Raw genomic sequence first — 14623 nt, forward strand, 5'->3', positions numbered from 1 at the left:
TTATAAACAAACTGTCAAAAGAAACGAAGTTGATTGGTGTTTCATTTGTTGTACAATGAGAACAAAATAATTTAGTTGGCTGTATGCTGTGGCTGTATGGCGGATGGCCAGAAAATGAAACTTTAAAAAATTAATTTAAGTGTCAATGTCAGTCAGTTTATTTCAGCGTGGTGGTCAGTGTCAGTTTTTTTAATGTGATTCTGAATTGAATTTATTGTTTTGGGTTTTCGGTTTTGGTGATTCTGATCATTCTGATCTGAGCGGTTTATTGAGTTGTAATATTATATTTTAATCAAATTATTTTATCAATATCCTGTATACAAGAAACATTCAAAAATGGATGACCAAGCCTGTCCCCGCTGTAAAACCACCAAATACAGAAACCCTTCTCTAAAGTTGATGGTAAACGTGTGCGGTCACACTTTATGCGAGAGTTGTGTGGATTTACTGTTTTTAAAAGGTAAATAACGCTGTATTAAGACAGAAAAAAATAATAACTTACGGTACTTTCATAATATTTGGTTTACATGTTACTAATATCAACTAAATGCTGCTTCTTTCCCTTGTAGGTTCAGGTTCTTGTCCAGAATGTAATGTTCCTTTGAGAAGAAGCAATTTCAGAGTTCAGCTCTTCGAAGATCCCATGGTAGAAAAGGAAATAGACATTCGTAAGAGGGTTCTCAAAGATTACAATAAAAAGGAAGAGGATTTTGCCACTTTACGAGAATACAATGACTATTTAGAAGAAATTGAAACAATAATATTCAATTTAACAAATAACATTGATGTGGTTAATACAAATAAAAAGATTGAACAGTACAAAAAGGAGAATAGGGAAATTATAATGAAGAATAAAGCGAAAATAGGTATGCATTGCTTTTTACTAAGAGTGAATAGCAAAAATGGTGTGTATAATTCCTATTTCAAGCCTAGCCTACTAATGTATAGGCTTAGTATTACCTATAGTTTAGTTAGTGTAGTTTGTGAAAATTGCTAAGTAAGTTGGTCCAGACATATATAAGCAAATACATAGTTAGGTTGTTTTCATTAATCTCGTTCTCACATTGTCTTAGTTTCCAGTTTTTACCATTTAATCAGGATTTACTTTTTAGAGATCTTTATTTCTTACCTGATATGCGGTGAAAATGCTGCAGTGTAGTTTGATCCACCGCTTCTTCTACATATGTGCTTTGGAAGTTGTAGTAGATATAATTAGACTAAGTTATGTTGACATCAATAAATGACACCTTGTATTATGAAGAAAATAAATAAATATTATTAAAAAAAAAAATTGTTTAGAAAAATTCTTGTGATTTCAGGCCAAGAAGAATTGGAGCTAGAAGAAATCCTGGAGATTGAGAAGCAGATGGAAGAGCTCCGGAGAGCTGAAGTGGCTCGTGTTGAGCAGGTTTGTTTTTATTCGTAAAAAGCTCTGACACCATAGAGCTTATTTTTTTAGGATTCTGTAGCCTGATAGGCTAAACAGACCCTAATATTTCCATCATGTCTTACTGTCTGTTAACAGGAAGCAAAGAAACAAAAGATTAGGGAGAAAGAGGCGCTCATCGACGAGTTGATGTTCGCGGAGGGAGACGCCAAAGATATCCTCAACACATTCGCCCAGACCATGGCTAACAAGCCTGAGGAAGTGGCACCCGCTGTTCAGAAGGTAAATATTTTTTTTAAAACTGTTGTATGCAACTTTTTCTGCCAAAAATCTATATAATATTTTTACTTATTATATTAATCCAATGTCTAAGTTATATTACTGCAAAGTTTCATGGAAATCCATTCAGAAGTTTTTACGCGAAAGAGTAACAAACACATACACACTATTACAAGCTTTTGCATTCATTATATAAGCAAGATTTTATTAAGGCAACTTAACTGATATCAAGTAATAATATTACACCTTAATTATATTCAGTATCTTCGGGACATTAAAATATATTTTCCAGAAAGATATTGTCTTTTCACTTTATTGCCAAAACTCTCAAATATTTATAATGTATCTTCAATTAACTAAGAGTATGTTAAACTAGTCAGTTTAAAATTCTTTTGATATGACCGTGACCTCTAGAAAGTCATCATTTTCTTATTTTATTACTTTTGTTATTTAACGATTTTTTTGTCTCTGCCTGTTAAAGAGGCGTGATTTTATATATGTAAACCGTCACATATTGCTGCCTAATTTCAAATCTCTACACCCAATGGTTCAACCAGTACGTTGAAGTCGGCCAGTCAGTATTCTCTTATATTAAGTAAATAACGAATCAAATCCAGGTGACCCAATTCTCGACCGGCGTAAAGTTCACCCGCGGCTCGGCCAACCACCACATGCCGGTGTGCGAGGAGGCGCCGCTGTTCCGGTACTCGCCGCCGCCCGCGCCCGCGCGCTGCGGCCCCGACCCGCCCTCCGTGCGCGACATACTCGCCAGCGGGTACCGCGCGCATATCAAGTGAGGATACTTTTTTTTATTATTTATTATTATTTTTTTTTGTTTTTTTTTTCACGTTACCTCTTCCATTCCTTTCTTCCGTTCATCAAGAAGATTCCGAAGTTTTTAAGTCTATCCCTTAGTCGCCTTTTACGACATCCATGGGGAATGATATGGAGTGGTTCTAATCTAAAGTGCCGGAAAGCATACGGCACGTTATAACATGAAGAAATTGTCTGTGGCTAAAAACAAAAGCTTGTTCATCAGTGAAACTAAAATATGTATATTTTTTTTATTATTCCAGACCCGAGACAGAGGCAGAAAAAGCTGGCGGTTACTCATCAACTCTCCCCTGCCTCCGTGCCCTGCAAGATGCCCTGGCAGGCCTCTATCACGCCAGCTGACCCACAGAGAAGATGGAAATACCCGAATCTGTTATTATACTGGATTAGTTGTTCGATTTGTCATTAAATTTGGTTGTTTTATATTAGTTAACAAAAATTCCCCTGTCTGCAAAGTTAGTCGACAGGGGAATTTTTCATATGTAAAGGACAAGGTTAGCACGTTCCATAATGCTCTTAGATTTTTTTATAGTACCAAAATCTGTTACTTGGGTATTATACTGGATTAGTTGCATTTATCACTAGATTTGTTTCTTCATATTAATCTTTTATACACATTTTCTTCTACCCTGCCAGGATTGGATCCACAGAGAAGATAGAAATGCCGTAATCTGTTATTACACAGGATTAGCTGTTCGATTGGATTGCTTTGTTTATATTTCTCGAACAATTCCCCTGTCAGCAAACACTGTAATATGTGCAGACAAGATATGTAGATCTGCCCAATACTTTTATACTTGATTAGTCGTTAGGTTTATGAGTCTGATTATTTGTTAATATACATTATCTGTGTACCCTGGCATATTCAAGAATGCCAGGTGACCCACAGCAAAAATAACTTACATACATAATATTCACGTCTATATCCTATGCGGGGTAGACAGAGTCTACAAGGCACGTTCAACTGTATAGCTCAATGATGAAATATAAATGCTACACTGTAGGTCCCGGGTTCGAATCCCGGTTAGGGCATGATGAGAAACGAACTTTTTCTGATTGGCCTGGGATGATCTTGCATGTTTGTTTATCTGTTGAAGTATTTATTGTAAAATATAGTATCACGGAGTAATGATCTCGTAAAACAAGTTTCGAACTTCGAGGCTAACTCAATCTGTGTAATTTGTCCCATATATATTTATTTATATACATTTATGTCTGTTTTTTCCCTGCCTGCATAATGTTATTCGCCCTGGCTGGCCTTTTATTTTATATGGTTATTTTTAATTTCCCTGGTAGGTTTTCATCAAAAACGGTTTGTTAGGTGCTACATATTATATGTAAATGGTCGCGGCAGGATTAGAAATTGTACGTCACGCGTTTTCAAGTCGGATACCTTAACCGCTATACCATCGAGGCTCTCGAATGTCATGCGAGTGTATGTTTTTATGTCCAGTAGGTACTATTATGTTATATTGTAAATTTACTCTTGAAAGTGGTAGATAGTAATTTTGCAATAAAACTATAATCTGAAGTTTTTTTTCTGTTTTCAATTCCAGTATTGTTTGTACAGGTTACATAATTGTAGGGTGTAAATATTTACATTTCTAAGGTGTTAATGTAAGTATTTAAAACTACTGTTAATTTGTTATTGTTTGTGATAATTAAAAGTAAGAGTGAGTTTGGAAGTATGTGTTTTTATTTAAATATGAGTAAGTCATCATTCGGGCGTTTGTTCAGGTTACCACAGAAAATGCTGCATTACAGTTTGTTACCGCTTCTTCTACACTTGACGCTTTGGAAGCGGCACTAAACGATAAGATACGACTTACACGGGATAAAAAGCAACTGACATAGGTATCTTTTTTTATTCGTTCTCACACCAGTCTTAAAAAAATAAAGTAAGTAAACCGTAAAAGTTATCAAAGTATCGAAAGAGTCTTTGCTCAACCCTCCGGAACAGAAGCGTGGTTGGGTACGTGTGTAAATCTGTAATCATGTAGGTATGTAAGGTAAGCGTCGGAGGTCGAATGGGCAAGGTGCCTGGTTAAATTTGTTTGATGTGCAGAAAGGCACAGGTTCAAATCCCAATTCGGCCATGTACCAATGATCATTTTTACAGTTATGTAGGTATATGAGTTTGAACACTAACCGATGCTTTTACGGTTAGGGAAAAATATCGTGAGAAAATCTGCACATTCAGGCAACTGGATGTGTAACCATGGATCCAATATGAGTTAGGTTTACCTGCAAAGGTTGCGGAGGCCAGATGGGAGTCGCTTCGTGTAAAAGCCTGATTCACCCAATCCAGGATCAATGGTCAATGGCATACCCCGGGCTCCTCTCCAGAGAGGTGGTTGCAACCGGGACTAAAGTCGGTAGGAAGGTGAAGGAAATTGAAATCAGGAAAGGTAAGGGTGTGCCGTGACCCTGCTGCTTGTCGCAAGCATTATCGACTAAGCAAATATACACGACGCCGTAAGGTCCGGTCAAGTCAAAATGCAAAAGACGCCGCGCGGCATTAAAAAAAATATACGATTTGTCTATTTACACTAGCATATTAAGTAGGAGAATTTTATTTTTGAAGTACTTACTTATTCTTACTCGTATGAGTATGTTAATTTAAGAGAGATATAAATTTGAATGACGCGAAACGGTTTTAACAATGTAGGGATTGTGCGAAATGAGAAGACATAGTCTCAGTCTACTTCTCCGAATAAGAGGCGTGATTTTTTGTATGTATGTAGGTATCATTTATTTATTTTCTTTAGTAACATAGAAATTGATGAAACCGTCTGTACCTTAGGCATATTCCTAAAACCTACAAAAGTATTCAGATTCCTTAGTGAGAATATTATATAACATACAAAATTCAAATAATTGTATCACATTGATGAGTTGGATCATTTAATGTTAAACGCTGTTATATTTGGAAAATCTCAATAATTTCTTCTTACGTGTTTTCGCCCGAGGCTCCGTTGCATGAAAAATACCCTGTGTCATTTTCCGTATACTTATACCAACTCCACACACTTAATATGCAAAATTTCAAAAAGGTCGGTTCAGTCGTCTCGTCAAACTTGGAAAAGGTTACAAACAGATAAACTTACTTAAGCGTTTATAATATTAGTATGGATATTGATTGTGTTTATTTTGTTGTAGGTACGGCGTTTTTACTTTTTTTTTGCTTGTTCGGGCACTGACTGACAAACACGTTATAAGTGGATTTTGTATGTTTGGCATGCGCTTTCTCGTGCATTGTAGTGATTTAAAGCATTTTGTTTTATTATCTAATATAGGTAGAAAAATTAGAACTATCAACAAGTAAAATGTCCCAAGTTGGGTTAGGTTTACCTTTAATTAAGATCAAAACGGTTAAAACATCATTTTAAAATTAGTCTGGAATACATCCTAACCTCTCAGGAAAGGAGCCCTGATTCCGTCTTGGACAACGATTTTGGATCGGTTTAGTCAAATTAATACACGACACGACTTCAGTCGGATCGCGATAACCTTTGCAGAGAACAAATCTTTGAAGTGAAGAACAAAAAAAAAAAAAAACAAATGTAATGGTAAAAAATTTACCTCTTCCTCACATTACACACATAAACTACTCCATGTTTTTCCGTGTATATCGTAAAAGTCGACTAATAAATTTATCTAGCGTAAGATTCCATGCTACTCGGGTAGTGAAGAAATAACATAATGTGTTCAAGTAGTGTAAATGTAGATTGTAAAAGCCAATCACGGAAAGGGTAAACTTAGTATTCTTCTTTTAGGCGATGGCCTAGCAATCTGTCTTTATATGATGTCCAATTCCATGATTAAACCATCCAGTTGGCCTTTCAGTTATTTCGAAACTGTCGGCTCAGGCTATCCCGTGAGGAATAGAGACGTGATATAGATATGTATGTAATGTATCTAAGTATTGTGCTTTGTGGTTCCCAGCACCAATAGAAAAAAGAATATCTCTTTTCCACGGATGTCGTAAAAGGCGTCTAAGGGACAGGCTTATAAACTTTGAATTCTTCTTATAGGCGATGACCGGCAACCTGTCACTATTAATATCTCAATTCTATCATTAAGCCAAACAGCTGAACGTGGCCTAGCAATCTTCAATACTGTTAGCTCTGTCTACCCCGCAAAGGATATAGACGTGATTATATGTATGTACGTAAGTATATCGTTCAAAAGTCGCCAGCCGCAGAGCGGAAAATCGTTGAGAACAATAAATATGCACATACAATTTCAACGTAATCCGTCGATGCCCGTCCGTCCGTCTGTCTGTCAATATTGCCCTAACGATAACGTGTAAAAGCGCCGACTTCGGAGGTACTAACTATGACAAATAATGTGCAAGCTGCATTTTAAACGGGTTTTTAACTTTTTTTATACGAAAAGAGTTTAGTTTTAACGTGTTAAGAGGCATTTATAAAGAGGCAAACATGCAATAGGTAGCACATGATAATAAGTGTTTATCGGAAGGGAAAGTCTTATTATGTTTTACCCGCAGCTTCGACGGCGTGAATTTAGCGCCATCTACAAAAAAATTATGAAATTAGCACCACAAGCGATGAATTTAGCACCCCCTACAAAAGAAAACAGGTTTTTTTTGCAAATCCCACGGGATCTAGGTATAGTTTTTCCCGGCATGAAAAGTCTATGTCCTTGTCAAGGTTTTTAATTATATATACCTGATATTTCAAGATAAGATAAGGTAAAGAAGTTACAAATAAAAATAAATCGCATTTATATTACTCGTAGTTGGGATGACTTTTTATTTAGGCCACAGTCTCACCGTGTCACAATCTCTCAATGTCAATTAAATCATTGAGTTGTAACTAATGTCTTTATTTACCCCGTAAGAAACGAAGACGTGATACTTATATGTTGTTTTTGAAACCTTGGAAACCAGTACAATTAATTTTGGTAACTAACCTTATGAAGAACCATGATAAACTCTTCCACACGTGCACGCAGCCGCTGGTAGCAACGTTAGGTGAGAATAAAATAAAAAGAAAAAAAATTCCATTTTCAAACAACAATGGATCATAAAAAAAAAATAACATCTACCATTGGCTATGCTCAAAGATTTGGCTAGCCTTCGTATATAGATAACAGACCTTAACACATCTCCGGGCCACAGATTAACATCAAGTTAGATCTCGCACATCGGTAAACAATGTTCTTTACTGCCTGCACTTCATCCGACGAATATTGAGACCTTATTCGCTCCACTTGGCAGATGTCCAAGTAGTTTGTCGTACATTAACAGAGAATGAAAATGGGAATGCAGAAGGCACTTGATGTCTGATTTAATGGCACCTATCTCTTGTATTCATTATTTTGCCTGATAAATTTAGTGCAAAAGCAACCTACGCTTAAGTGATTCACTATTTAAAGAAGCTTGGATCTGTTTCAAAAAGCGTATAGTATTCATACTAAATATGAAACCACTCTTCTTTCCCTGAGAGACAAGCAGATAAGTACTACATATCTCTTGCCACGATCTCTGCATAATTCTTCTATTTCATCGTTTCGTTTCGCAAGCGCCTATTGGCCCATAACTCAATAAATTAATCATTTATAAAACAAAAACATTACCCGGGCATAGCATTCGTTTTTTTTAAACACTGACACTAGGTATAAATATTAAGTTTTATTCATAGCACATAGAAATATTAACATAATTGAAACAGTAACAAGCTTTGTAAATTGTAAAATCGTGTAATTCCCTACTAATTAAAAATTGTTCTACAAATAAATAAATAATAAATAAATGTTGAAATGATGTTGTTAAGCACAAGTCATGGTGCTGCTCTAATCCATCAATAATTTATAATATCAGGTCATCCAGACATTTTGTTAATATGGGTCTAAATGAAACCAATTAAGTAGATATTTTTTTATTTTTTACATGTAAACACAAACAAAGGAACTTGGCCATTAAGAACTTCGCATCAGACTTGTACCTTTACTTGTACTAAACTGTGTACAATATGGGTACCTATTGCGTTATCTCAGCGCACGTGAGCAGAGTCGGCGGTAATAAGAAGTCAATATTAGTTGGGCGGGCGGGTTTGGGCTGACTTAGTATGGAGAGCGATTGTATTCTGTTGAATTTTGTATAGGTAGGTACTTTTATGATCAAAAATGGCATGGAGTTAAAAACACATCTCGAAAATACTCGAAGGCTGTGCTAAGCTGGTTATAGAATTGAGATTCAAATAGTGACAGGTTGATAGCCCATTACCATAAGCCTTTTCTTTGATAATGCTCTTCTACTATAGGCATATGGTAAAATTAAAGAAAGGGTTCATAAAACCACCAGAAAAACTTACCACTAAAAAGTATCGGAACAAAAAACTGGGTTGAAAGGGACAGATTTTTTACATTTTTCTAAGTTTAAGTAATGGAAACGGAATGATGTCCAAGTTATGTGATTTTTTCAAATCGAATATATTTTCATTCATACACACTACACAGAGCCAACAGTCTTGAAGAGACTGAAACGCCAAATTCAGCTGCTTAATGATGGTGTAGCGGGAGCGATGATTCAGCTCAACCGCCACCAAACGGAAGATCTTCCGCCAGGCTAGGTGATATGCCTGGGGAACCGCGGCACCGGCGATGTTGTATCGGAGGTTGAAATTGAAATGTAGAAATTAAATTAGCTCGCATTCAAATTCTATTAGTGATAGGTTGCTAGCACATTCCTCTAGTCGCCTTTTACGATCCATGCTTAAAATATGGAGATATATTTTCACAGTGAAAAGTAATATGAAAAGTCCATCTCCTTAGTGCTCCTCGCTGGAGGACCCCGGATAACAGCCCCGGGTTTACACAACGCCAATTAGAGCCCGCCCTGGGCGTCCCGGGACACCGTACATGCAGATTCAGGGAAATAGTTGCCGGTCGCTGGAGATATACTCTTTTTGTTTTGTTAATTCGTCGTTACGATACGTGTAACTTTTAATTTAAAACCCTTCATATGATTAAGGATATTTTTTTTCACGTTTACAGTCAGAGATTCTATGTAACATTTTCACTGCAAATTAAAATCATGAGGATATAGAGAACAGAAGTACTATGTAAATAATTAGACTTTTGTTAGCAGTTTCGTTCCCGTCGATAAAAATATCTACTGTTTATGCTCTCTTTTATTAAAATCGACCCAGTAGTTTCTAAGATTATCAAAAACAAAAATCTTTCCGTTTCATAATATTACTATGAAACAAAATAAAAAACTCAATATTACAAACACTAACTTACTTGGTGTTTACCTAACAATAAAATTACTAAACTCCAGCGGATGTTAGCTAAACGGAGATGAATATCCCACAATATCCTCAATATCCTTACACGTCCGGACCATAACCTGACTCTATTCAAACAATAACCGACGGCGGCCATATTGTTTCGGTGACGTATCCAGACGCCATATTGGATCGGGTTGCGTGCAACTAAAACAAAGAGCGCCATACAATACCTTTAAATCGATATAGATTTATGCAAAATGCATTGAATAAGCTTGTACGGAGATGGTAATGAATTTGGATGAAACGAAAAAAGTATACAGGCATATTGACAAGTAAATAGATATAGTCGCTGCCCATCCTTGCGGGAAAGAGGCGTGTAGTGTTTATGCTTGTAAGATATATTTGTACCCATGAAGATTTTTCTTTTTAAACGGTTTTTTTAAATGGGAACTTCGATCTTTTCATGAATGGTTAAGTGCGTCGAAGGCGACTTTAGTAAGCAAAATATACAATGAAAATATACTTAGTTACATACATATGTAAAACATACTTAGTTACACATCACGCCTGTCTCCCATCGGATCTCCACTTGCTACAATCTTTACAGACCTCTCCTGCTTCCTCCGCACTACTCTTTTCATGCATATTTGACAATTACGGGTACTCCTAACATCATCCCTCTCGAGACTTATTAATTAATTAATCGACTTTCGGATTTGAAGCAAGTAGTATTCAACCCTTTGTCATTACCGTGCATCTAGAACTGCCAATAAATGGTTATAGAAATCCTGTGGTAATTCGTTTCATTCGACGATTAATAATTCATTTATTTAATAATTTTCACGAAAGTATCCTAAATCCTGCCGTGTAGTTCCCGGCACCAAAACAAAAAGAATAGGACCACTCCATCTCTTTCCCATGGATGTCGTAAAAGGCGACTAAGGGATAGGCTTACAAACTTGGGATTCATTTTTTAGACGATGGGCTAGCAAGTGACAGGTTGCTAGCCCATCGCATACGCACCATATTTGAATCTCAATTTTATCATTAAGCCAAAAAGCTGAACGTGGCAGTCTTTTCAAGACTGTTGGCTCTGTCTACCCCGCAAGGGATATAGACGTGATCATATGTATGTATAGTATCCTAAATATTTAGACGAGCACAAAAATTTCTGTAGCTTAACATGAGTCCTATTTGTAGTAACACATTTTTCAATTCTATTACTGGTGCTTACTAGTTACAGGTGTGCAAGAGAAATAGGTAAATAATAATGTTTTTCACGAAATAAATACATACAATCCTACACACGCAGAAAATGTAGAAAAATAGACAAATGAAAATCCACTAAACACCCACTTTTATTACGGTCGTAAATTCGACCAGATTTATAGACATAAACATATTAATAAGTTGTAAATGTACAATAATAGTGTTTGAGTTTATCTGCGGTTTTATAAAGACCGATGTGTTGAGTTGAGGCGCTGAGTGATGGGAAAACACGGCTATGATCGAGTGGTGAAACAAGCCAGTATTTTAGATATAAGTGATGTATAATTATCGATAGTCTCACTCTTTTTTAGTTAAACCTTCCACTGCTTTGCTTCAGGGCCCTGGGTCCGCCTAAGTTGACAGTCTATCTATATTTTTCAGTGGAACTATCGATAGTTTTTCAGATAAGCTCGAAGATTCGGGTTGACTAATTAAAAAAATCCTTCATCGTTTTTAGAGTATCACTGGAATCGAATTAAGAATAGACGTTAAACGTAATAATGGTTAACAGTATTGTAACAGTGAATATTATATATGAACAATATCAAATATCAAACAGGAGTACAATGTGAACTTCCAACCGTAGTTTAAACCAAATAAAATGTACAGCAATAACAAAAATATGTGGAATAAACATCAGAAATAAATGTACAATATTTGATTTAAAAAAAAAAAACCATTTGACTGTACTTACATGTAGTAAGTGTACGAGGAAAAACATTGTGTGTTGATTACAGAATTATACAACTTATAATCACATCTATATCTTTTGCGAGTAAGACTGAGCCAACAGTCATAAAAAGACTGAAAGGCCACGTTCAGCTGTTTAGATTAATTATAGAATTGAGATTCAAATAGTGACAGGTAGCAACCTGTCACAATTTTTTGCCCATCGCCTAAAAGGGGATTCCCAAGTATATAAGCCTATCCCTTCTTCTCCTTCTTCTAATTATGAATGATACATATTTCAAAAAATATTTAAGTTGATACATCAATTTATCGATACCAAAACATCGATGTAGTTCAAGCACTATTCGAAAATCAGTTTACAGTAAACTATCGTTTATCAGAACTGTGTTTTTATTTAGGCAACGGAGTTCGTCCGTCCGTCCGTACGACTTCAAAACTATTTACCAAACGACGTCGTTTCCGTTCTACGTCTGTTTCTACTGTTTTTTTTTTACGGGAAGAATTAAAATTAAAAAAGAAAGAATTGATATAATTATTGGAAAACAATTAAGGTAAATACGAGTAATAAGTAGATAACAAGCGAACCATTTCTTTCCATGGAAATGGTAAAAGTCGACTAAGGGAATAATAATTCATCTAGTGTAAGCTTCCATGCTGGCCTGTTAGTGAAGAAAATACATAGGTGCGCTAACTGCTGTCATTTGTAGATTGTAAAAATCAAGAGAAAGGGCTAATAAACTTCGGATTCTGTCTACCCCGCAAGGGAAAAAATTGGCGAGTTTATATGAAGTTAATTCCTGTCACATCCTCAACTCTCTGGAGGTGCGCCTTTAGACCTGATGATCTTGGGTTGTGTAAGTCAGGTATTTTCACGGTTTTTTTTAAGTCAGGTTTTTTTTTAAACTGCTAATAACAATAGATGCCTAATTAATAAAATAGATTTATTGCCATTAATCACAGATTAAATGCACAACAGATATACTACTTTCAGTTACAGAAAGTACCTCCTTCTGCGATGTTTCATCGAAGAATGGAATGGAAGTAAACAAAAGAATAAAGATTGTCTCTATGAATAAAATAAAAATAGCGAGATGGTATCGCAAAAACGGGCTGAGTATGGAATATGCCGACTTATTATACTCCTAATAACAGGATCGTATTAACTTTGGCTGTAGACTTAAGAATGCACAGATAGGCCGGGTTTAAATTATCATAAATATCTTCGTAATGAATAATTTTAAATGATTCAAACTTAGACAATGTTTAGCATGCTGTTTTATCTTTATTGCAAATTGTTTAAATAAATAGTGTGCAATAAACCAACTCAATAAATCAGCTGTGAGTTTTGGTAATTTACTGAACTGGAAAACTATTATAAATATTTTTATTTTTCAAATGTAGTACGTTAAACTATTAACGTTACAGTTAACGACATCTACCTATTGAAAGTTTTTGATGACGCTTTGATTGGCAATAGATTAAATTCCATAAATAAGAAACATCCAATAAGATGATTACTGTTAAGCTTAGTAAAAAGCCTAATATTGTCGCTAAGTAAAATATTTAAGTACATATAAAATATCTTGCGTAACTGAGTGACTGACAAACAACGTACAGTGAACATAACTGATGTAAGCCGAAATTATGTTTTTTTAGAAATTTAGGGAAACAGATTCCGAATTTCTGGTAATTTACTTGTGAGAAGTGAATAATGAGATTTGTCCTTAAACGTGGCCAGACTGCGAGCATAATCTTTATTTGTATAATAATAAATTCAAAGCAACTCTACCATCTTACGAACTCTATGTCAAAGTCTTTACGGCGTTTATAGATTATTCATTTGTATCTGTATCGATTCTTTTATGTTATTGTTTGGCAGTCGTTTAGGAGCTGTTCTCGTATCAAATCTAATTGGGACTTTCTGAAATTGCATTCCATCTGCACCTTATTACAATGCAGTAGAGTTTATTTTATTCTAATTCAGCGTTCACGTTCAGTAACTTGGGTATTTCATTGTCAAAGTTGCAAGTTTTGATATTGCAATTTGTAAAGATGCTCCGTTCAATTACATTAACAATTGAAGGTTTTTGTGTGTGTCTGTTTGTGTACGGGTTTTGGATTAACAGAAAAAACATGTAAGTACTTCCTTGTTGAAGGTAACCCCTAAGTTACAGTGTTTTGTTATGAGATTAGCTTTGAAGTTGTTGTGGAGCTATGATCAATTGTTTAATAGTAAGAACACTTAATATAGTAAGAACAATAAATATTTGATCTTTGCAACGTAATGGATATCGTTTCAAATAATCAAAGGATGTACTAATGTCTAGTTCACATTCGCTCCAATGAGGTAATACGCTGGCAATTCCTTGTTTCCAGGCCGTTAAATTAGAGACAATCGTGTCTAGTTATGACACCTTGGAGATATAAATACGATGGAAAGTTCGTTTCTTAAAAAAATAACTTTTAATAAATAGTTATGACGTTATGTGATAGCTGGCTATGGTAGCGATGAAAACTATAGTATGTTCCAGCTGTTTCTGACTAAACTTTTACATTCAGACTATGTGTAGCTTAATTAACAGATTCATGCAGGTCTAATTTCTGCAGTATCCAGCTTTATGACAGTTCTTTCTCCACTATATCCGGTCTTAGGTAGGTATCTTTAGTTTCAAACCTTTCATCAAATTTCTACCACAATTAATCCTAATGTTTTAAATGCGAAAGTTTCTAAGGACGTTTGTTACTTTTTCGCGCAAACTCTACTGGACAGATTTTAATGAAATTTAGTAGGTACACGGGTAGAATATATCCTGGAATAATGTATAAATACTTTTTATTTCGAAACTCCCCGAGCTAGTAAAAATATAATTATAAATGAACGCGAAATAATAAGGGGTTTCCTTTACGA

The 14623-nt window shown here is 35.4% G+C and overlaps 2 protein-coding genes across 2 annotated transcripts in view; one reads left to right on the top strand and one right to left on the bottom strand.

Annotated features, from left to right (window-relative positions):
- LOC106131958 (chitin deacetylase 8) overlaps window positions 1–14623 on the bottom strand; it is a 235805-nt gene that overhangs the window by 155827 nt on the left and 65355 nt on the right. The gene's annotated exons all lie outside the window — the stretch shown is intronic.
- On the top strand, window positions 168–4170 carry LOC106131960 (CDK-activating kinase assembly factor MAT1). The gene is made up of 6 exons (XM_013331240.2): window positions 168–460; window positions 570–866; window positions 1320–1408; window positions 1526–1669; window positions 2284–2459; window positions 2743–4170. Exons 1-6 carry the CDS (start codon window positions 337–339, stop codon window positions 2840–2842), a joined length of 930 nt encoding a protein of 309 aa, XP_013186694.1. The 5' UTR covers window positions 168–336; the 3' UTR covers window positions 2843–4170.

Source organism: Amyelois transitella, chromosome 26, assembly GCF_032362555.1.
Source record: "Amyelois transitella isolate CPQ chromosome 26, ilAmyTran1.1, whole genome shotgun sequence".
Lineage (NCBI taxonomy): Eukaryota > Metazoa > Arthropoda > Insecta > Lepidoptera > Pyralidae > Amyelois > Amyelois transitella.

What these genes read in the sequence shown, in the direction of transcription:
- LOC106131960 (XM_013331240.2), top strand. Translation starts at nt 337, where the DNA reads ATGGATGACCAAGCCTGTCCCCGCTGTAAAACCACCAAATACAGAAAC. An exon ending in GGATTTACTGTTTTTAAAAG is followed by an intron (nt 461 to 569) that starts GTAAATAACGCT and finishes TTTCCCTTGTAG; the next exon opens with GTTCAGGTTCTTGTCCAGAA. An exon ending in GGGTACCGCGCGCATATCAA is followed by an intron (nt 2,460 to 2,742) that starts GTGAGGATACTT and finishes TTATTATTCCAG; the next exon opens with ACCCGAGACAGAGGCAGAAA.